Here is a 23,572-nt window from a genome sequence, read left to right as displayed (position 1 = left end):
TTAACAGTGTCTTTGTTGTTGTTATTATTTATTGCATTATGTCATTCTCGTTTTTCAGGGTCGAACCTCTACTGTACAAACGTACGTACGACACTACGATGGATCCGATGGCCAATGATAAAAAGTGTGAAAAGTGGAGATAAAAAACAAATCAAAAAGAACGCATAGGCCTACCTGTTTTCTGAAATAAGGACCCGCCTTTAACTTTACTGGATTGGTTCGACTTCTGGCAGGGAGCCCAAAATATCGATATTTTAAGGGGGTACTACACCCCTGGCCAATTGTTTTGCCTATTTTTGCATTTTTCTCAAAAATTATAGCGCATTGGGGACAAGTAAGTAAGATATGTATATTATAGGGGCAAGGACTACAAATACTGCACTGGAAATTTTATTTCAGCACAGACAACAGTTGTGGAAAACCAATATTTGATCAATAAATCAATAACTACTTGCCGTGAGTTGCTGAATTTTCAGTGCAGTATATAGTTGTCCTTGCCCCTATAATATACATATCTTACTTGTCACCAATGCGCTATAATTTTTGAGGGGGTAGTACCCCCTTAAAACAATCAATGTAGGCTATTATTTCTATGACAAGGGCACGCACGCGTACTCTCTGCATGTAAACGAATGAAAAAGAGATAATTTCACTCTAAAATTATTGTGTTTGACATAATCTTCAGTAGATAGCAAATGGGATCACGGTGGCCGAGCGGAACGGGCTAGGACTCATAATCTGAAGGTTGCGGGTTCGAGCCCCGGTGACGCCATCGTGTTGTGCCCTTGAGTAAGGCACTTTATCTCGATTACTCCTCTCCACCCAGGTGTGAAATGGGGAGCTGTTATGAATACTGTCCATTGAGCGCCGCCCAAAGGTATGAGCATGCCTTGGGCATTGTATGGCAGCTGACATATTCTAATGACGGCGGAATAAATGTAAAGCGCTTTGGTACATGTTCACACATGTGAAAGGCGCTGTATAAATACCAACATTTATAGCATTTTTTATTTTATTTGACATAATCTACACTGAGCTAAATAAAATAGTGATCACTCTAAGAGTGAAATGGGCTATTCCCGATAATAGATGCACGCCCCCTATAGAGGAGTTCGGATTTCCGAACAGTCGTGATTGTTGGAATTCCAGACTTTTAAAGTGTAAGGCGAAAAATCCAGTAGAATAAGTTCAAAATCAGAAATCTTCAGTTTGAGAGCTCATATTGGGCAATTCCGTAATTTTTCATTCATTTCGTTGCATTTCCAAGCTTTTTCCAGTAACATTGGCAACTGGAACTCCAGTCGCTTTTTTATTGAAAAGTTACTCCTCTATAGCCTACAGTAGGGGGCGTGCACTTTATATTTTCTTGAAAAGCCCAATGAGAAGAGTGAAATTTTGAGTAGGGCCTACAGTTTACTCTGGAAAGAGTGAACGAGGAGTACAATTCACTCTCAAATGAGTTAAATAACTGGAATGATTGGAGTGATTACTGAAGGAAAATCCATAAAAGAATAAAATTTCACTCTTTTATATTCAGACTCAGATAGTACGGAAAGTGTTTAAAATTGTATAGCCTCAATTAATTGTAGAATACAATAACGTTTTATACACACAGCAGAATCGATAGGATAACTATCAAAAAAGGAAAAATATGATAGCAAATGAATTGTCTATTATAATTTATTTCGTAATAATATCAGGTTCCACTTCAACCAATTGTAAGCCTACATCTAGAATTCGTAAAATACAGTTGACATGTTCCTCAAAAATTAAATAAGAAATCGTCACATATATGCCATGCAGATCATGTTTCAAATGGATTATATCAAAATGTTCAGAAGAGTCTGGAGAATCTTTTCTGCCGTCTATTTTGACAAATTTGTTCTATTCCGTTTCCATGGCAACGGACACGCTATTTAAGAATTTTTCTCATTTTAACCAAAAAATATCATCAACTAGCTATTGTTTTTTTAAGTAATCGAGACGAAATTGTATATTTGGTGTGCAAAATATTTAATATCTATGAGCAAATCATCACTTCATTCATTGCACATTGATTTGTGGGTTAAAATGTCATTTTCTAGTGATTTTGGTCCAGTTTTGACCCCCCCCCCCCCAAAAAACAAAAAGATTTAAAAAAAACCCAGATATATATATGAATTTATTGAGATGAATGTTTGGATTACAACAGTCATAGATAACATTATTCTGTGACCTGTGGTTTTTGACCTATGACATCTTGAAATCCATATTTAGCATAACATGTATGTTTTAGTGATTTTAGGCATTGTGACCAAAAATGGACCCTTTTCATCATTTTAAACAATTTCTTGCATTACGAAAGTTGTATTACACTTTATAATTATTATAGATATGGGCCTACAAGGCTTCTTTAATTTTAAGCTATTACGAGAATTCAAAGAGTAGGCAGTTTCCATGGCAACGACCATTTTTGTCAATTTTACTGAAATTTACTCAATTTTATTGAGAAACTCTTTTCCCGCTTTATTATTAAATTTAAAATAGTTTCCTCAAACTATTTGTAAGTTTTTAAAATTGTAAATTCAAATATTGTTCTCATATTTTACAAATGTATGTGCTTTTAATTTCATGTTTTGTAAAGCGCCTTGAGTTCTTTTGATGTAATTGCGCTATATAAGAAATAAATATTATTATTATTATTAAATGGTAACTTTAATATCGAATAACATAATGGCATTATCAACACAGAGATCTGCAATAAATGTGTGCAAATGTATTACTTCATCAATATCTACAGAAGACGTAAGCAGTGAACATTCACGAGGCTAGGCCATTGGATGAACATAAATCAGATTTATTAGATACCAATTCCGGGGGGGGGGGGAATTCAATATGAAATGGAAATAGGTGTATTAGGGCTGGCACTTTTGCACTAAGGGGCATTCGGTGAGAGCAAAATGTAAAAAATATGGGGTCAATGGGTGAGAGCATGATTTTTGCCATTCGGTGAGAGCAAAATGTAAAAAATATGGGGTCATCGGGTGAGAACATGACCTTTTTTAATGGAATCTTTGGGTGAGAGCCGAAACAGCGCCACAAAAACCTCGAAAATCGAATTTCTAGTTCTAAATGGCTGTTCAAATTGAACTTGTAAGGGTTTTTGGGTGACAGATCAAATGGAAAAATAGGGGGTCTTTGGGTGACAGAGCATGTGTTCGTAAAAAGATATGGGGTCTTTGGGTGACAGCGATGCTGAAAACTGGGTCTTAACAGCCCTACATACGCGTCACCTCCAAAGTTGGAGTGCCCCCCCCCCCCCCCCGGATGCCAATGCAAATGTCAAATTATAAGGTGTAATAAACCAACGTTTTCGATATTGTTTATAGCCTTTTTTTATATATCAATGGTACGGTTTTTTCATATTTGTGAGATCAGCAAGGCTGATTTGGGATATAATCTGATGTCAATGTTAACTTTGCTATTTCCATCATCCGCATGTGGTATCGCAAAGACTGGAAAGTTCACATTACTAGTTGATGTTGTATGTTTGCAAAGATCGGGGGCACTATCATGAGTGGCAAGGAGGGGTAGGCCTATCAGGCGCGTCCATGGACTCACAAAAAGCACCCTAAACAAGTATTTCTGAGACTGAAATGACACCCCTAAACAAGTATAAGTAGTGCGATTTTCCCCAACCCTAAACAAGTAATTGATGCAATTATTACCCCTAAACAAACCCAAAAACAGGTACAAACTTAACCCTAAATAAGAAGCCGCACTTCTACACGATAACCCTACCCTTTTTTTATGTTCGGCTCCACAGTGACACCCCCTTTTTTTTTAAATAAAAATGCCAGAACATAATGCAGAAACGTTCAAATTAGTGCATAAAATTTGTAATTTTAAATTTCCTACCCAAATGACTCATTTTTTTACAAAAAATGTTGTACCCATGACCCCGTTGTTTCATTTGTTTATACCCAATACCCCCCCCCCCAATTTTGTGAACACATCAAAAATCATCAAAAAATCACTGATCTAAAATGAGCGTTTATTGTGTTTCGACAGTATTTTTGTGGGACATGAGAGCACCTCGGACCTATCGAATTGCATTCTGAATACGAAGCATGTCTTTCTGATATCAAATAATTTTCATTTTTGAAAATCACAATATAATACAAATTTTATGACAAATTATAAAAATTTGATATTTTTCAAATTTTTGATATATAGCAGTCCTCGAAGTAAATTATATAAATCTAATGATATATTCTTAAAGTGTATGTAGCAGGGGGAAAAGCCGACGGTCAATTGAAAATTTTGACCTTTCATATTGAAGATGGATTTTTTTCCCAAAAAGACCTAATTTTTTTGGTGTTTTGGGGAAAAAATCCATATCTTCAATACGAAAGGTCAAAATTTTCAATTGATCGTCGGCTTTTCATCCCACCTACATACACTTTAAGTATAAATCATCAGATTTATCAAGTTTACTTCAAGTACTGTTAAATATCAAAAATATCAATTTTAATGATTTGCCATAAAATGTGTATTAAATTGCGAATTTCAAAAAATCAAAATTATTTGATATCAGAATGACATTCTTCGTATTCAGAATGCAATTCGATATGTCTGATGTGCTTTGATGTCCCAAAATAAATACTGTCCAAACGTTCATACCCCAGCCCTTAAGGGGGTTTCTCAAAATTGCTCAATTTCTCAAAAACCCTCTAAGGGTTTTGAAACAAAGCTCTTCAAATATGAAAGACATGATTTGGGTAAAATTTTATCAATTATTGTTGAGATATCGTTATACTGCATGTATATGAACTTTAAATTGCTAGCCGAATGTTCCGTGATCAGTTATACATCCTTAATAACAATATCATATTTACCAAAAGAGTATACTGAGCCATCCTTATTTCAATCCCGGATTTCAATAGTTCATAGGTCAATAATTTATCAACAACAAAACAAACATAACAAGTGGTACATAATATTATCAAGCTACAGATGATCAAAGTCCACAAGATACAGACATAATTAACCGTTATAACTTGGCCCGTTAGCTTTTAATACTACATCGACAAAAAAAGCACATTTTTAATTTTATAAACACCCATGAACCGAGCCCAGAACACGTCTATAGCTACATCTATATTATGATGCAACAAGAAAAGAGAAAACGCATGCATGTGACTCTGAAATTGGTGTAATGTGTAACGGCACAACCTGTTTCTTTAGAGCTGGATGTAGGAATGAAATCAAAATAAGATAAATTATTGTGGGTTATTTGTTGATATAGGCTCGGACTCCATTGATTCAGTTATTTGGGAAATGATTGACCAGCCCTATCTGCAGACTACATTGGTAATTAACCAACCCAATAAGTTGATCATTTATTATTATTAGATCTGGTTAGTTATTCTTAACTAGACCTTTATCTGGGCTAGAAACTTTGTTCCAATCAGAGGACTCCAATTATTATCATTAGTAGTCGCTTATGGTGAAACTTGAAGAATCATTTTATCCAAAAAACACTGAAAACTTACAGAATTTCACCATGTTATACAATTTATGAGTTCCTAACTTGATGTTTTACTTGCTTCCATGTTTCGCAATCATGTTTATTATAAAATACTTATGTTACAACTTGCTCTGGAATAATTTGTGAAAACCCCACAAAATTTAGAAAAAACAGTAAATGTTGAATTATTTGGTGCAATTTGAGTGTTGCCAACTTAACCTTTATCCGCCTATTTCATACATACATGGCTAACGTTTCCTTGTTCAGTATGTTTATACAGCTAAGTACTTTGCAATGGAGCTCAAAATGTGCTAAGTACGTGCGGCAAACCGGGCAACCCCATGCACAGAGTGCACAGCGATTGCTATCTTTCGCTATGATACAGGTGTTTGTATGTTGTACAAAGGAAACGATTTTCTTAATCGTTATGTACCAAAATTAATTCCTGTTTTTGTTCTCATGTTCAATTATTAAAACTTATATAAACGATTAAGTTATAATCAGTAATATCACAAAGATGCCGAAAAAACTGACAGAACTTCAGCGTAAAATGTTGGACGCGCTTTTTGATTCCGGCGTGACGATTGACGATATTTTAAGCGAGTTGGATCTCCAGTTTCAGATCTTACCCCCATCATCAACATCCACAGTCGTTACAGATCCGACAATATCTAGTGGACAAGAACCGCAAACTACTGTGGATCATCTTCAAATTGGAAATATCACCAGCTTAGCATCTGGAGCATCACAAATGAAGACAAAACATCAGTTACATCACCTCATGCAGACAAGTGAAAACCAAAATGGCATGGGTGATGATGATCCGACGGCGGAGGATAACCAAGAAAACTACGATGATGAAGATGATGATGATGACGACGATGATCAGTTGGTCGATTATGGCCCCATGGAACCTGGATCATTACGGGACCAATTATTAAGGTACATTTTTGTCTTAAAAATTATTGATGTATGACGGGTTTTTTTTTTAATTTAGAAAAATGCTTAAACAAGATGATTACTAAACAATACCGCAATTCTGAATTCTTACGGCCCTAATATAACCTAAGACTAAGAGTAGATTTTCATATCGCCGAACGCATCTAAAACGAAATAATAACTAAACTTTCAAAAACAGGGAAAATATTAGACAAATTCATATAGATATCCGCCACAAAATAGGCTTCTTGACAATTACGAAAACTCTGAATATTTTGCCAAATATGATGACATCACGATGACGACGACGATGCAGACAAACAATGCCACACCCTATGCATCTTAAAAGAGCATCTTAAAATTCAATTTTCCGTGCAGAAATCCGAAGTAGTTCTTTACCCCCAATATGCCAGATAAATGTCAAATGTGATTGGGAAAAAAGTTTTCACAAACCTCAATACAAACATGGGTTATGAAGTAACTAGTTTAACCTGAGAAAATAATGATCAACTCGATGTTATGACTTAATTACTGACTGGTTAAAACAACCCTATAAATGATTAGCAAAGTTTATAACTTTATCTTATGATGGGCCAGCCCATTTTGGTCTATCTGTTTCAACTCGGATAGCCTTTGGTCATTCCAACATTTGAAGCTCAACCACAAACATATGTCTCTCTGGGATAAAATAAAACACGGAATATAACATAATGGCAGCATTTCTTCATTATTTTCGACGCCATTTTGCGTGTCGTATGCTTAATTTTACGTTGATGGATGTTGTTTTTGGTGAAAATGTGGTTGGTGGACTTTGGCCAGTGAATGCCGCCAACTGGTACCAATCCGTAGGCTGGCTGATATGATGCACGGCATTGAAAAACCAATCGCCAATCTGCCACAATTTGATGTATCGGTGCTTTTTGAGGTAGAGTAGATTCGTAGAGATAGCCTTAGAAAGAATAAAACCCATGCAAATTGCATTTTTTTCTTGTTTTTGTCTCATTTTACCGTCACCCGTGCCGTGCTTAATTAAAGAAGTTGTTTGGCTCATCGCGAGAGTTCTTCATCTTCATCAAATTACCAATTTCGTCGGAAAAAAAGGTTGTTTTTGGAAAAACAAATGTGATTATCAATAGTTAGGCAGTAATGTTGCTTAGTCGTTTGATGATGTAAATTCATAATAAATTCATAAACTTAATTTCTGTTTCATCTGGTTCATTTCGTGATAGTTATTCCCGTTCCCGTTCATTCCCTCATCCCTTGGGACTCCAAATCCAGTACCTCGCTCTACTTTTCCTTTGGCTATTCACCAATTTAAATTCATAATACTTTAGAAGTTCGAAAGTACCAAGAACTGAAGTGGGGGGATTTTGTTTTTAAGTAAAAAAAAGGAAAAGCTTTCTCTGAAATTGTCCAAACACTCAATGTATACATAAGGCATTATGAACTTGGATCGGAATACTTGAACCCTAATTGTGTTTTATTTAGGAGTTTTGTCTTGATCTAACTAATATTTTATGGTTTGATTTGATTTGATTTTTTCATCTTTTCTATACGCAAAGTCCAATATAATGATTATCATTATTACTAAAAAGTACAATTTGAAAAATAAAGAACTGAATAAAGTTAAATATTACGGAGGAAAATGGCGTTTTTGTTTCACGTTTGTTTCAAACGTACCCCAAAATATGACTCCAACTGATGTTACTGCTATGGCTTTGCCATTATAAACTGAATTGGACGTTAGGCGTTATGGTTAGGCCTCATAGTACAGTAATGGTTTTCGGAAAGAAAGGAGTTGCTATTGGTCATCATTCTTATTCTCTGGCATAGTAGATGAAGGAAAATATTTCGTCTGATACCTTCGGAATTTCGGCGAGAATTCACAAGAAGATTTGCAATCAGTTTTAATTAATTAAAATTAATACAAAGCTTGAAAGAATCTGTTCCTCAAATTTATAATTGTTTCAATAAAAAGTTATAACAAACACAATATTTAGCTGAAAAGAAAAGATTTGTTGTCTCAGATATTTTAGTCCTTATACGCCAGACATGTTAGACCAACACATTCCGTGTTTTATATTACGTTGTTGCGGTCTAATCCCCTGTATAAAATTAATCAAACATTTGATATTACACACAATGCAAATAGACAAATAAACCTCTTAATAATCCGTCCATTCGTGCTTTTCACCCTGATCGCAACTCGGTACAATTTTCTGTTATTCATTAACCATAAAACTGACAGCTACTTGCCAGATCATTTATATTAGGACGCTAAAATCTATTGAAGAGAACAATAACATTGAGTAGTTTTTGCTACTGGTGAACAAAGTTGTAAAAATCCCATCTTTTAGCTACATTTGAAGGAACTATTTTCAAGTTTTGATGTTTTTAATGCATCGGAAGTGGCTAAACTTTTTATGCACTTGCCACACGTTTCACGTGTTTGCAGATCGGTTTCACAGGTCAAGCTTATGTACATAATTATTTAAAGTTCTAAAAATATTGATGTAGATATAGTTTATATCAAAAGATATATGCCGATCTTGCAGGGATTTTTCAATGGTTTATTAAAATCAACATAAAGGTGTAGTTTATTTTGTTCATGTATGTGGAGAGGTATAAATATAAATAGCGGTTTCGCTATATACAAATGAAATTAGTTCAAATGTAACGAGGGCTATTTCTGTTATGTTTCGTAATTATTCTATATAGCAGTATGCTGGATCTGCAAATCAAAGAAGTTCTGAAAGTTATTCGACATCACTATTATCACTGTATAGTCGTAATAATAATATTAAAACTTATTGCAGGCCTTTTAAATCTCCGATATGATTTATATAAAAAGAACTAGAGTTATTCAGTTATTTACGAATTTTGAAATCATTCATTACGACATGTACATTATGATGTATTGAAGTCAAGAAGTGAGCCATGCTCTCTTAAATTGCTAGATTGAATATTCAATCAAAAAGATTGACTTTTCAATCTCGCCGGCCCGAATTAGGGACAAATCGTTTTCGACTGTATATTCAGTCGGGTGATTTGAATTTTTCAAACTTTGTTTTTCAATCAACAGGAGTGATTCTCAATCTTTTACAATCTTTTAGCGATTAAAGTTAGGGGCAAATCTTTTTCGATTGAATTTTCAGTAGAAAGGATTGATTTTCATTGTTTTTCAATCTTTTGCCGTCCCAAATTAAAGACAAGTCCTTTTCAGTTGAAAAAAAGATTTAAAATGTTCACTCTAAAACAGTTTGAAATCTCATTCCAAACTGCTAATCAAGTGTTACTCCTAATGTACTGCCAAATGACATGTGTTGCATATGTTTAGAATGAAATTTCAAACTGTTTTAGAGTGAACATTTCAAACTTTTTTCAACTGGAAAGGACTTTTCAAACTGAAAAGGACTTGTCCCTATCTTGAAACGACAAAACAATGAAAATCAACCCTTTCTACTGAAAATTCAATCGAAATGATTTGCTCATAACTTTAATCGCTAAAAGATTGAGAATCATTCCTTTTGATTGAAAAAAAGTTTGAAAATTTTAAATCACCCGACTGAATATACAGTCGAAAACGAGCTTGAAATTACTATAAACATGATAAATAAAACTCTCCATTTGGAGAGCATGAACTTGGCTTATATATGGCCCCTTTAAAGGTCATGAAAACATTTTTAAAACGTTTTACATGAACACAAAAACAAAACACTACAACATCATTTAAAAAATGTTGTTGTAAAATATTTTGGCAAATATTTTTGCCATATTATTTCGTCAACTCTTTAATAACATTTTTTTTAAAATAATATACCCCGACAATAAAACGTTTTGTGTTTGCTGAGTACCTCACCACTCCATCAAAAGCGTTATTATCGTCATTAAAATATTATTTAAAAAAAAAATATTATTATCATTTTTTTTCAGGCAAGATTCTTGGCAAGTTGCTAAGATGATTAAAACCTACATGCAGCAGCACAACATACCCCAGCGTGAAGTAGTAGATGCGACAGGACTGAACCAGAGCCATTTATCACAACATCTGAATAAAGGCACACCCATGAAAAGTATTAAAAGAGCCTTACTTTACGCCTGGTTCGATAAGAAACAACAGGAAGTTATGCAACGTAAGTTGTGGGGGTGGGGTGGGTGTGTGCACGGGGTGTGCAGGGTGCATGGTGTGTATGCACAAAACAAGTCAGACCAGATCTAACGTTAGACCATAACCATGGAGCTTAGAATTAGGGAGGGATTCTTTTACCTTAACTCTAACCCTGGCCGTTTTTATAATTCTAACCCTAATCCCAACCCTATTTCATAATCGACATAGCGAGCCTTATTTCATTTTCTACATATACCTAGTCTAATATTATAGCGGGATGTATCCGTTATTTGGAACATCAATAATAATTGTAAATGCAGTGTTTTAGACTTCAGAGAGGCCTCTTAGTCTGTTGTGCCAATTAATTACGAATTAAATTAACTTTTCGCGCTCAGTATAGTTACAATTCCATTCACTATGCCCATACTTTCAGAGTTCAACAATCCAGGTAAGATGATGATGGTTACAACAGATGATGGTGAGACTCCATGTAAGAAACAACGACGGAACCGATTCAAATGGGGACCAGCTTCACAACAAATACTGTATGATGCCTATCAACAGAACAGAAATCCTAGCAAGGAAGAGAGGGAGAGCCTCGTGGTTCGATGTAATGGGTGAGTAAACTTGTCATGCTTGTTGATCTCATACCGTATGATGTTTACGAAGTTTATCCTACATGGTATTGTAAAGTTTTGAAAGTCTACATTGCTGGTTAATCTTGTATGCTAACCAAGGTTTATCCTACATGGTATTGCAAAGTTTTGAAAGTCCACATTGCTGGTTAATCTTGTATGTTAACCAAGGTTTATCCTACATGGTATTGCAAAGTCTGGAAAGTCCACATTGCTGGTTAATCTTGTATGTTAACCAAGCATAGCAAGGTTTACCCTACAAGGTATTGCAAAGTCTGGAAAGTCCATATTGCTGGTTAATCTTGTATGTTAACAAAGGTTTAACCCTACGCGGAATTGCAAAGTCGGGAAAGTCCAAATTGGTGGTTAATCTTGTATGTTAACCAAGGTTTATCCTACATGGTATTGCAAAGACTGGAAAGTCCACATTGCTGGTTAATCTTGTATGTTAACCAAGGTTTATCCTACATGGTATTGCAAAGTCTGGAAAGTCCACATTGCTGGTTAATCTTGTATGTTAACCAAGCATAGCAAGGTTTATCCTACAAGGTATTGCAAAGTCTGGAAAGTCCATATTGCTGGTTAATCTTGTATGTTAACAAAGGTTTAACCCTACGCGGAATTGCAAAGTCGGGAAAGTCCAAATTGGTGGTTAATCTTGTATGTTAATCAAGGTTTATCCTACATGGTATTGCAAAGTCTGGAAAGTCCACATTGCTGGTTAATCTTGTATGTTAACCAAGGTTTATCCTACATGGTATTGCAAAGTCTGGAATGTCCACATTGCTGGTTAATCTTGTATGTTAACCAAGGTTTATCCTACATGGTATTGCAAAGTCTGGAAAGTCCACATTGCTGGTTAATCTTGTATGTTAACCAAGGTTTATCCTACATGGTATTGCAAAGTCTGGAAAGTCCACATTGCTGGTTAATCTTGTATGTTAACCAAGGTTTATCCTACATGGTATTGCAAAGACTGGAAAGTCCACATTGCTGGTTAATCTTGTATGTTAACCAAGGTTTATCCTACATGGTATTGCAAAGTCTGGAAAGTCCACATTGCTGGTTAATCTTGTATGTTAACCAAGGTTTATCCTACATGGTATTGCAAAGTCTGGAAAGTCCACATTGCTGGTTAATCTTGTATGTTAACCAAGGTTTGTCCTACATGGTATTGCAAAGTCTGGAAAGTCCACATTGCTGGTTAATCTTGTATGTTAACTAAGGTTTATCCTACATGGTATTGCAAAGTCTGGAAAGTCCACATTGCTGGTTAATCTTGTATGTTAACCAAGGTTTTTCCTACATGGTATAGCAAAGTCGGGAAAGTCCACATTGCTGGATAATCTTGTATGTTAACCAAGGTCTATCCTACATGGTATTGCAAAGTCTGGAAAGTCCACATTGCTGGTTAATCTTGTATGTTAACCAAGGTTTATCCTACATGGTATTGCAAAGTCTGGAAAGTCCACATTGCTGGTTAATCTTGTATGTTAACCAAGGTTTATCCTACATGGTATTGCAAAGTCTGGAAAGTCCACATTACTGGTTAATCTTGTATGTTAACTAAGGTTTATCCTACATGGTATTGCAAAGTCTGGAAAGTCCACATTGCTGGTTAATCTTGTATGTTAACTAAGGTTTATCCTACATGGTATTGCAAAGTCTGGAAAGTCCACATTGCTGGTTAATCTTGTATGTTAACCAAGGTTTTTCCTACATGGTATAGCAAAGTCTGGAAAGTCCACATTGCTGGATAATCTTGTATGTTAACCAAGATTTATCCTACATGGTATTGCAAAGTCTGGAAAGTCCACATTGCTGGTTAATCTTGTATGTTAACCAAGGTTTTTCCTACATGGTATAGCAAAGTCTGGAAAGTCCACATTGCTGGATAATCTTGTATGTTAACCAAGATTTATCCTACATGGTATTGCAAAGTCTGGAAAGTCTACATTGCTGGTTAATCTTGTATGTTAACCAAGGTTTATCCTACATGGTATTGCAAAGTCTGGAAAGTCCACATTGCTGGTTAATTTTGTATGTTAACCACGGTTTATCCTACATGGTATTGCAAAGTCTGGAAAGTCCACATTGCTGGTTAATCTTGTATGTTAACCAAGGTTTATCCTACATGGTATTGCAAAGTTTGGAAAATCCACATTGCTGGTTAATCTTGTATGTTAACCAAGGTTTATCCTACATGGTATTGCAAAGTCTGGAAAGTCCACATTGCTTGTTAATCTTGTCTGTTAACCAATGTTTATCCTACGCGGTATTGCAAAGACTGGAAAGTCCACATTGCTGGTTAATCTTGTATGTTAACCAAGGTTTATCCTACATGGTATTGCAAAGTTTGGAAAATCCACATTGCTGGTTAATCTTGTATGTTAACCAAGGTTTATCCTACATGGTATTGCAAAGTCTGGAAAGTCCACATTGCTGGTTAATCTTGTATGTTAACCAAGGTTTATCCTACGCGGTATTGCAAAGTCTGGAAAGTCTACATTGCTGGTTAATCTTGTACGTTAACCAAGGTTTATCCTACATGGTATTGCAAAGTCTGGAAAGTCTACATTGCTGGTTAATCTTGTATGTTTACCAAGGTTTATCCTACATGGTATTGCAAAGTCTGGAAAGTCCACATTGCTTGTTAATCTTGTATGTTTACCAAGGTTTATCCTACATGGTATTGCAAAGTCTGGAAAGTCCACATTGCTGGTTAATCTTGTATGTTAACCAAGGTTTATCCTACATGTATTGCAAAGTCTACAAAGTCTGCATTGCTGGTTAATCTTGTATGTTAACCAAGGTTTACCCTACATGGTATTGCAAAGTCTGGAAAGTCCACATTGCTGGTTAATCTTGTATGTTTACCAAGGTTTATTCTACATGGCATTGCAAAGTCTGGAAAGTCCACATTGCTGGTTAATCTTGTATGTTTACCAAGGTTTATCCTACATGGTATTGCAAAGTCTGGAAAGTCCACATTGCTGGTTAATCTTGTATGTTAACCAAGGTTTATCCTACATGTATTGCAAAGTCTACAAAGTCTGCATTGCTGGTTAATCTTGTATGTTAACCAAGGTTTACCCTACATTGTATTGCAAAGTCTGGAAAGTCCACATTGCTTGTTGACCTGGTATTTTACCATGATGGCTTATCTTTTAAAAACATATCACATCCACAAGTAACATAGACTTTGCAATACCATAGGAGTGGGGGAAGTCTGCATTGCTTGTTGGTCCATTCAACTGTTCATGTCTTTTGAACTAGTTGTCCAATTTCAATTGTGCAAAATGTTATTAGCTTTGCAAATGCTTGTTACAATCCAATAAGAAACTGAAAATTGAATATGACCGATTTCAGACTAATTTTGCTTGATCACACCACATTTATGGTAACAGTTCATTGTGTATGATGTATAGGCTAATTAAGAGAGTGAGGTTATTTTAAATACCAGGTATGGGTCTTAGTTGGTTGTTTTTAAAATTGGTATAATCAGTAGTAATTTTTTATTGCTTATTACAAATTCTTCCACAGGGCTGAATGCATTCAAAGAGGTGTAATGCCTTCGCAAGTGTCTGGTTTGGGTTCCAATCTCGTCACAGAGGTCAGAGTTTACAATTGGTTTGCAAATCGAAGAAAAGAAGAAGCATTTAAGAACAAACTAGCCAATGATACCACTTCTTGTGCAACAAGTAATTATGGATATTCACCACAGCTACAAGGTATGTTATGATACTTGATCAAGGTAATTGTATCCTTATACAGGTAAAATCAAAATGATTGTTCTTCATCTGTTCTCCGTCTGTTTTTGGTGTTTCTGCGATGCTTGCATCTTCCAAACACACCACAGGATCAACTTGAAATGATCAGACATTTTGTTATGATGTATGAAGTATAGAGTACCGAAGTGTGACGTCATAAAATTTTCTTTTTTGCATTTCAGCATTTTCATGAACATATTTCAGTAGAACATGATGAAAAACATCCACAGTCCGAATTTGGTGGGAATCGGATCATGAGAGATATGGCCGCATGAATACCTAATTAGCCCCATTGAAATCAGTATAAATTGGCCTGGTTCATAACTGTTTGGAACCAGGCCAATTTACACTGATTTCAATGGGACTAATTAGGTATTCATGCGGCCATATCTCGGGCCCTCATGATCCGCTTCCCACCAAATTTGGACTGTGGATGTTTTTCATCATGCTCCACTGATACATGGTATTCAAAACGCTAAAATGCAAAAAAAGTTTTCTGTGACGTCATCAGTTCGGTACTCTATTAAGTTTCCAATGGATGTTCACGGTTGGATCTCTTAACTTGAAAAAGAGTCTACATGTATACAAGCAAAAGATACTATGAATTTGGTCACTCAGTTATCTTCATTGAAAACACAATAGTTTGACCTTGAACTGATGTTTTGCTGATAATTATTTCTCTAGTCCACATTAAGGGCTGGGGTATGAACGTTTGGACAGTATTTATTTTGGGACATTAGAGCACATCAGACATATCGAATTGCATTCTGAATACGAAGAATGTCATTCTGATATCAAATAATTTTGATTTTTAAAATTCGCAATTTAATACACATTTTATGGCAAATCATTAAAATTGATATTTTGATATTTAACAGTACTTGAAGTAAATTTTATAAATCTGATAATTTTACCTAAGTGTATAGGTAGGATGAAAAGCCGACGATCAATTGAAAATTTTGACCTTTTGTATTGAAGATATGGATTTTTTTCCCAAAACACCCAAAAAAAATTAGGTCTTTTTGGGAAAAAATCCATATCTTCAATATGAAAGGTCAAAATTTTCAATTGACCGTCGGCTTTTCCTCCCTGCTACATACACTTTAAGAATATATCATTAGATTTATATAATTTACTTCGAGGACTGTTATATATCAAAATTTGAAAAATATCAAATTTTTATAATTTGTCATAAAATTTGTATTATATTGTGATTTTAAAAAATGAAAATTATTTGATATCAGAAAGACATGCTTCAGTATTCAGAATGCAATTCGATAGGTCTGAGGTGCTCTCATGTACCACAAAAAATACTGTCGAAACGCAATAAACGCTCATTTTGGATCCCTTAATGTTTTTAATCTTAATAAACTAAAGGCATTTTATAACAATAAATATGGGAAAAGTTTATAAAATATTTTCAATTTGTTACTGGGGTGCTTGAAACGCGATAAGGGTAAGTGTATTGGCAAGTGAGAGAAACAAGCTCTGTAATCATTAAACTGAATTTGTTCAAGGATATTAATATAGTTTATTTTCCTCTTCAGGTAATACAATGGATGTAATGTCTGCGAATTCACCTAATGGTATTGTCATGAACAATGAAGGCTCCGTCACAGCCGCAGTCATACAAAATGGACACTCTGGTCTTATTGGTAGCAATCAAGTGGTTTCTCTGATTGGGTTGGAGACTACTAATCTACACACAGGCATGATGGGTAATCAGCATATGGCAAGCAAGAATAGTAACTCAGTGCAATTAACAACTATGGTGAGTTCTAAGGAGTAACTTAGAAGTTAGTTGAGTGTCAATTACCCAAAACTGCACCAGAATAGCAATGTATCTGCACTTCTGAGCAGGGTCAAAAGTCTTTCTTTTCATGGCTTTTGAAGACTTTATTTGTGCCAAATATGCAAAATCCATATCTCACACACTGTGTGATTATACTGCAGAAGAAGAAGGGTACCCAATAGTCATGCTGATCTTTTAAGATTTAAATTTTAAAACTTTTTGAAAGTTTTCAAGTATGACAATTAAATGTAATATTTCTGCTTTCTGGATTGCTTCCATCATGTTTCATGTTCGCTAAAGAATGATGCAGATAGTACTGCTTTTAGCCTTTGCACTTGTCGCTATCAAACCATAAAAAATCTTACTTTATCATAAGGGTCTCATACTTTTGATTTCTCTAGACAAAATCTATTGTAAAAAGCTGGGGTAAAAAGTTGTAAACATGGTTAAAAGCATTTATGCCAAATAATCACTTTTATTATTGTCCTTTTTTTTCTTTCCAAAGACTAACTTACATTCAAATGGTGCAAAAGTAAGTCAACTTCCAACCTATTCTCATGCTACTAGTTCAACACGTCTCAGTGGCAATATGGGTACAATGTCACCAACATTACAGCAGGGTCATCAACATCATCAGATATCTAGAGTCAATCACAACCAATCCCAGCATGCAATTCTGTTACAGAATCATGGACAAACACAAAATACAGGTATGTTTAACCCCATGAGAACTACCTGCCGATTGGACAAAAAGAAGTTTACATTATCGATTGGACCAATCAGCAACATTGTTAGAATAATTTCACCATGCAAAAAAAATTGGGGTGAAAAGTTTACATTATTGATTGGACCAATCAGCAATATTGTTAGAATAATTATTTGCAAAGCTTCATTCTGATTGGTGATTAAAGTGAAGATATCACGTAATTGACCAATCAGAGGCAATGTTAGATCAGCAGGTAGTGCTCACAACTTAAAATAAAACTTTTAATATCAACTTTGACTTTTGAGACAGCTATACTGTGAAACAAGTTCTTATGTAGATGCTCCAAAAAGCACCAATGTAATAATAATTTTCTATACTTCAGTCCCGGGGGGGGGGGCACTTACATTACGTGATGGACACCATGCTCATGTATGGACTCTTGAAACACACCCTAAACGTGTATTACTCAGCGCATGCACAACATACCCTAAACAAGTATTTTGCCATTTTTTTAACACTAAGAAAGTAAAAATTCATGTTCTGGTTCTTGTTTAATATAGTAGTTTGATGTTTTTTAATATTTTACCCTACAATATGTTTGATAGAAGCCAAACATAGCCTATTTCACCCCTTTTTTATTTTGCCATTAAACTTTGGTACGCTAAGCAAGTATTTTGCTTGGTAAAGTATACCCTTTTTCCTGATTTTTGGCATTTTTGACACCCTAAACAGGTACAGCGCTGTACTTGCCCAATGCTGAAAAACAACCCTTTTTACTTGTTTTTGTACACGAGCATGGTGTCCACCTTGAAATGCAAGTGCTTGGAATTTTATATACATACAACCAAACAGTAATTGGGGTACTATAAAATGATTGAATTGAACCCTTATCCAACCCTTTCTAACGCATTCTTAACCTTTTCAAATTCCAGCTATCACACATAATCCAAATCAATTACAAAGAATAACCACAAGTAACCATGGTAATCAGCGACTACTGCAGAGTCAGCAACAGCAACAGCAGTTAAGAAATCAGCAAATTGCTCAACAAAGGCATCAGCAGCAGCAACAGCAACAACAACAACAGCAGCAGCAACAACAACAGCAGCAGCAGAATGTTAACTTGCAGGGTATAGATGCTACCTTTCTGCAACAGCTGAATCAAGGTAAATAATACCACAAAATGTTTTTAAACATTTAAGTAATAAAGTAGATAATTGGTAGAACTGTCCATTGATAATTAGTAAACAAACTTTTGTGTTTCTACCAATGAAGATACTTGAGGCTTTGCCATTGTCAAAATATTTATATTTGATGAAATTAATCAACATATCTCATGCTTTTAGGTTACATTTTCAGTGGCGTACCGTGGCCGCCCCTTCCCTGGGGGCTGAAGAACATCCAATTTTGCCGCCCCTTCCTCAACAGCCCGAAAAGGTTGCCCCAATTTTTTTACGGTCGTTTGAAAAAGTGAATAGCAAAAAAAAAAAAAAAAAAAAAAAACGATTTATAGGCGCTACCGCCCCAAAAGCAACACATTTTGATGTATAGTACATCATTTTTTTCACATTTTTCCACCCTTTTTTCTTTACTAATTCTTTTTGCCGCCCCTTCTTCTTTCCACCGCCCCTTCACCCCGTGCTTTGACCCCGGGGGCTGGTGCCCCCAAAGCCACCCCCAAAATGATTTTGTGTATTTTATCAAACCTGGAACAAAAAAAAAACATTTTGTGGTAACTTCCTGGCGCAAATACAGAAAAAAAATACTTATGATAAACTGGTCAAAATATAAAACTTGATGAATTTGAATATGAAATAAGTAATTACAACAAAACGTTACTATTAAACAACATTGCATGAAATTGACAGGAAATTGACATTTTATTCTTCTAATTGTATTATATCAAAAACAAAGGAGTGTTAATAGTAATTAAATTTTATGTGTGGCTCTTGAATATGTTATCTATCTAACTAAAAATGTCTATAAAATTATAACTTTTTTTTATCTAGTTTTTGGAACAAGAAATGCAGAGATGGATGCCGCTGGCACAAGAGCAACGCAAACAAGTACTGACCAACAACAACTAAGCCTTTCAGCTTACCTACAACCCCAATCTCTAGACCAACAACCAGTCACTATACAACAAGACTTCACCACCCTCCCACTCAACATCTCTGGTGCTCTCACCATGACAACACTCTCCTCATTAAATCCTCAAATCAAGATCACAGAGGTGGGTCAGATGGGGAGCCTGTCAACAAAGAGACTATCTGTGTTGGATAATACCACTAACTTACAGCATGTTGGACAAGTGCAAGACATCAGGCAAACAGGTAGAGTACCTATCATTATGAGAACTACCTGCCGATTGGCTAAAATGAATATTGTGTCCAATTTTGAACCAATCAAGGAGGGTATTAATAAGATCCTCTGCAAATGCAAGTTTGACCATAAATAGTTTAAAGCCTAGTCATAATTGGCAATTGAAATGAGCATTTTAAGTTATCAACCAATCAGAAATGCTGTTAGATGACCAGTTCCAGTGTCCAGGGGGTTAGGACCGGGTTGAATATGTACACTTTAGGGCCTGGATGATACACATTCTTTTTGGACTGTTACTTCTGAGTTTTTGAGCTGCTCAGGACAGTGTGTCCTTTTGCCCTCTGCAGAGTATGCTTCCTCTGTTCAGTTTTGTCTACTGGCGGCACCAGGATTTGTTTTTTTGGGGGGAAGTGAATTTTATTTGGGGGGGGGGGGATCAACAAATTTTGCACAAAATTGCTTGCATCTCTACTTCATGCAAGTTCATTCTCAGATCCCTCTGAATTTGGTTTCTCCATATGATAGGTGGTTGGATAGTGATAGTTTCACTCCAAATTTAGTCAAAAAAGAAACCTGAAATCTCAAGATGTTTTTTTTATAAAGAATTGATTTTGGAATTGACAAAGAAGCTGTACCGTAATAGGTCAAAAGTAGGACCTGGTTTGCTAAAATGTGATTAACTTGCATCAATCATGTCAGTGGCATGCGCAGCACATTGAAAGTGGGGGGCCAGGTTGTTCAGTTCCCCTGAATGGAGTCTGATTTAGGGGTGTAAGGTGCGGTTTTAGCGTTATCTACAACAAAAATTGCCCCCCCCACTTTGTGCACGCCACTGAATCATGTATGATGAATGTGCAAGAAAACATAAGAAAAAACAATTACCAAACTGTACGTATAGGAAGTTCATTTGTCAAGATTTAGTTCAGATTCTGACATTTTCTTGACCATTTCTTGACTTTTCTTAACTATTTCTTTAAAATTTAAATAAAGAAATAGTTAAGAAAAGTCAAGAAATAGTCAAGAAAATGTCCAAATCTTGAATAAATCTGAACAAATGATTTTCCCACATTCACATCCACATACATACAGAAGGAATGCACTATCACAATATTACCAATATTTCCAATTACTAAATAGCCTATGTTTCCTTTACAGATATGTTACCAACAACTCAAGTTCTTGATTACAGCCTTACAAATCAGAATCTACAGAAGACTTTACAAGCTCGTCTTAAAGATCAAGATGATCACTCCACCAATAGGACATTGGAAGGCTATGCCGTGGCTACTGAAGTATCGGCTTCCAATGGAATGTAACATCCTCACTCCCAGTGACATTGGTCAGTAACCTGCATTGAACAGTGAAGTTTTGGAGATTGACCTGGTATTCTGGTGTATGAGATTATCCTCACCCTTAGTGACATTGGTCAGTACCGGGGGTCAGTAACCTGCATTGAATAGTGAAGTATTGGAGATTGACCCGGTATTCTGGTGTATGAGATTATCCTCATCTCTAGTGACATTGGTCAGTAGCCTGCATTAAACAGAGAAGTCTTTGAGATTGACCTGGTATTCTGGTGTATGAGATTTGATACCCAGAGAATATACAAGATGGAGGTAACAATTTTTACCCCAGCAGTCGCGGTATTCTATAGATTTTACATATAAAATTAATTCAAGGAGAAGTTCCTACAGAGTAGTATTTTCCAGTATAAAGAGTGGAAGGTAGTAGACAGTAAAGGATACCAGAATTTAAAAAAAACACCTGAAATTCTGGCCCAAAAACAGTTCAGTGAGATTTTGGTTTTCAGGTGGTCTCCAGAGATCATTTCATATCATCATACCATGTTTGTTGTCTGTGGTTTTACACTTCCATGCACTGAATGGAAAATAACAAATTGAATACAGAGAGCTCTTTGGCTACTTTGTACACTGTAATTCCTTTTCCTGCATATTGAAACATTGGAGACACCAAAACAGTAGCGGATCCAGAGGGTGTTAGGGGCGCCACCTCCATACTTTTTGGCAAAATCTTTCAAAATCAGTCTACTTTTGACAATTTTTGGTTTTGGATCCTAACAGCTCCTCCGCAGTCCGCACCTCATATTTTGACCATCCTGCATTCATGGGAGGTGTCTTTAGATGAGACTAGAGCATGTATTGATGGCTCATACAGATGCAGAAAGAGTAATTTCTATTATGTGCTGTATGCATTATTGCCTAGAAGTGCTTTTACTACACATGAGAGAATTTATGCCCAGATATCATGGGCAATCATACATACACCAGCTAATGGCCATACGCCTTTGTGACACTGAGCAAAGGATGAAATTACAAAATCTGTGGGAACTTATTACATATGTCTATTCTAAAATAGGTGGAGTGCTCCCAACCAGAATACTGCTTACTCAAATTAATGGCTATTCCAGTTGAAATCCATATATCCCCTTTGGAAGACACAATACATGTATTAATCTCCTACACAGGGGTGTAGATTTCAAATGGAGCCACCCATTCAGGTAACCACATTTGAAATTCACAATCCCTGTTTGGAAGATTAAGGTCATGTCTTCAATATGGCGTGTATGGATTTCAAGTGGAATTGCTCATTCGGTTGCTATCAGAATAGTGTAGTGCCATCAACTTAGACTTGTGTCCATTTCACTAAACTTTACAAAGCTTTGTAAGTCTAACTTACGACGAGCCGTAAGTTCCATTTCACTAAACATATACTTACGAACGGTACCCTTCGTAAGTAATAGGGATTTACTACAAGTAAAACAACTCGGCTTCGCCTCATTGTTTTACTTAAAATAATGATGTCGCCCGTGTTATATGAGACGATAGATGCACTCCAGCTGCTAAAAACAATACCTTTATTCTCTAAAAATAATATTGACTGCTATGAGGGGCATGGTTAAAATTATAGGCCCAAGGTGATCTCAAAACCATAACTATGTCCCAAGGCGTAGGGACATAGTCATGGTTTTGAGATCACCTGGGGCCTATAATTTTAACTACATGTATGTAATGCCCCGAATAAAAAACAGTCAATATTTGTTTTATATACCAAATCTTAAGATTCTTGTCATCTGTTTGGTTAAAAGCATCGATTTTGGGAAGAGAAATTAATATTAGTTTCAATGCAAACGGCACAGATTACAATCTGCTATTTCCGCGTAATTATAGCGCGCAAAAACATTAACGTGTGCGTAATATTATTTTACGCTATGAACAAAGCACACACACAACTATGCCCGGGGAATAGTTATTTTTGCGGGCATAGTCAAAATTATGCTCGTGCTTTTAACCAATCAGGTGTCAAGATTCTTTAGATGAGGTATATAAAATGGAATATAAACACATTTGTTGATGTCCCAATAATTTAATAATTACTACTACTCTAAGTACAACTCAAAATAAGAAATACAAAATGTAATATTTGAAATGGACTACTTAAAGTATGTCTCATTATGTATTTATTGTATATTGTTTGTGCAAAGAATGTTTCATTATTTATTCAGACTATGGTTGTTAACTTGTAGTATGTATATAACCTTCTTGCCAGAATGGTATTATAAATGTCTTTGTGGTTTCTATAAAGTAAGAGAAGCTTTATCAAGTCGTAAATAATAATTTGTGTATTGCCTTCTATACAGTATAAAAAAGCACATGCCGTAATACTTCACCTGATGGTGCACATGGGCTCCTCTGACTTTCACATACAAAGTGTTAGATCCCTGCTCTGAAAATCCCAAGAAGAATTAAGGGTCAGTGCCCATATTTGCCAGT

General features: G+C 35.6%; 2 protein-coding genes across 2 annotated transcripts; both read left to right on the top strand.

Annotated features, from left to right (window-relative positions):
* Positions 1–5,634: 5,634 nt before the first annotated feature.
* LOC140172416 (hepatocyte nuclear factor 1-beta-like) lies at positions 5,635–18,633 on the top strand. Its single transcript, XM_072195565.1, has 7 exons — positions 5,635–6,451; positions 10,382–10,581; positions 10,990–11,173; positions 14,735–14,922; positions 16,509–16,732; positions 17,259–17,463; positions 18,392–18,633. The coding sequence occupies exons 1-7, from the start codon at positions 6,027–6,029 to the stop codon at positions 18,631–18,633; spliced, it is 1,668 nt and encodes a 555-aa protein (XP_072051666.1). The 5' UTR covers positions 5,635–6,026.
* An 835-nt stretch (positions 18,634–19,468) lies between these two features.
* Positions 19,469–21,178, top strand: LOC140136498 (uncharacterized). Its single transcript, XM_072158212.1, has 2 exons — positions 19,469–19,792; positions 20,937–21,178. The coding sequence occupies exons 1-2, from the start codon at positions 19,492–19,494 to the stop codon at positions 21,095–21,097; spliced, it is 462 nt and encodes a 153-aa protein (XP_072014313.1). The 5' UTR covers positions 19,469–19,491; the 3' UTR covers positions 21,098–21,178.
* Positions 21,179–23,572: the final 2,394 nt, after the last annotated feature.

This window comes from Amphiura filiformis, chromosome 16 (genome assembly GCF_039555335.1).
Source record: "Amphiura filiformis chromosome 16, Afil_fr2py, whole genome shotgun sequence".
In the NCBI taxonomy this organism is placed as follows: Eukaryota; Metazoa; Echinodermata; class Ophiuroidea; order Amphilepidida; family Amphiuridae; genus Amphiura; species Amphiura filiformis.
Note: the sequence above shows the minus strand (reverse complement) of the source record. Positions and strands in the feature narration are given on the sequence as shown.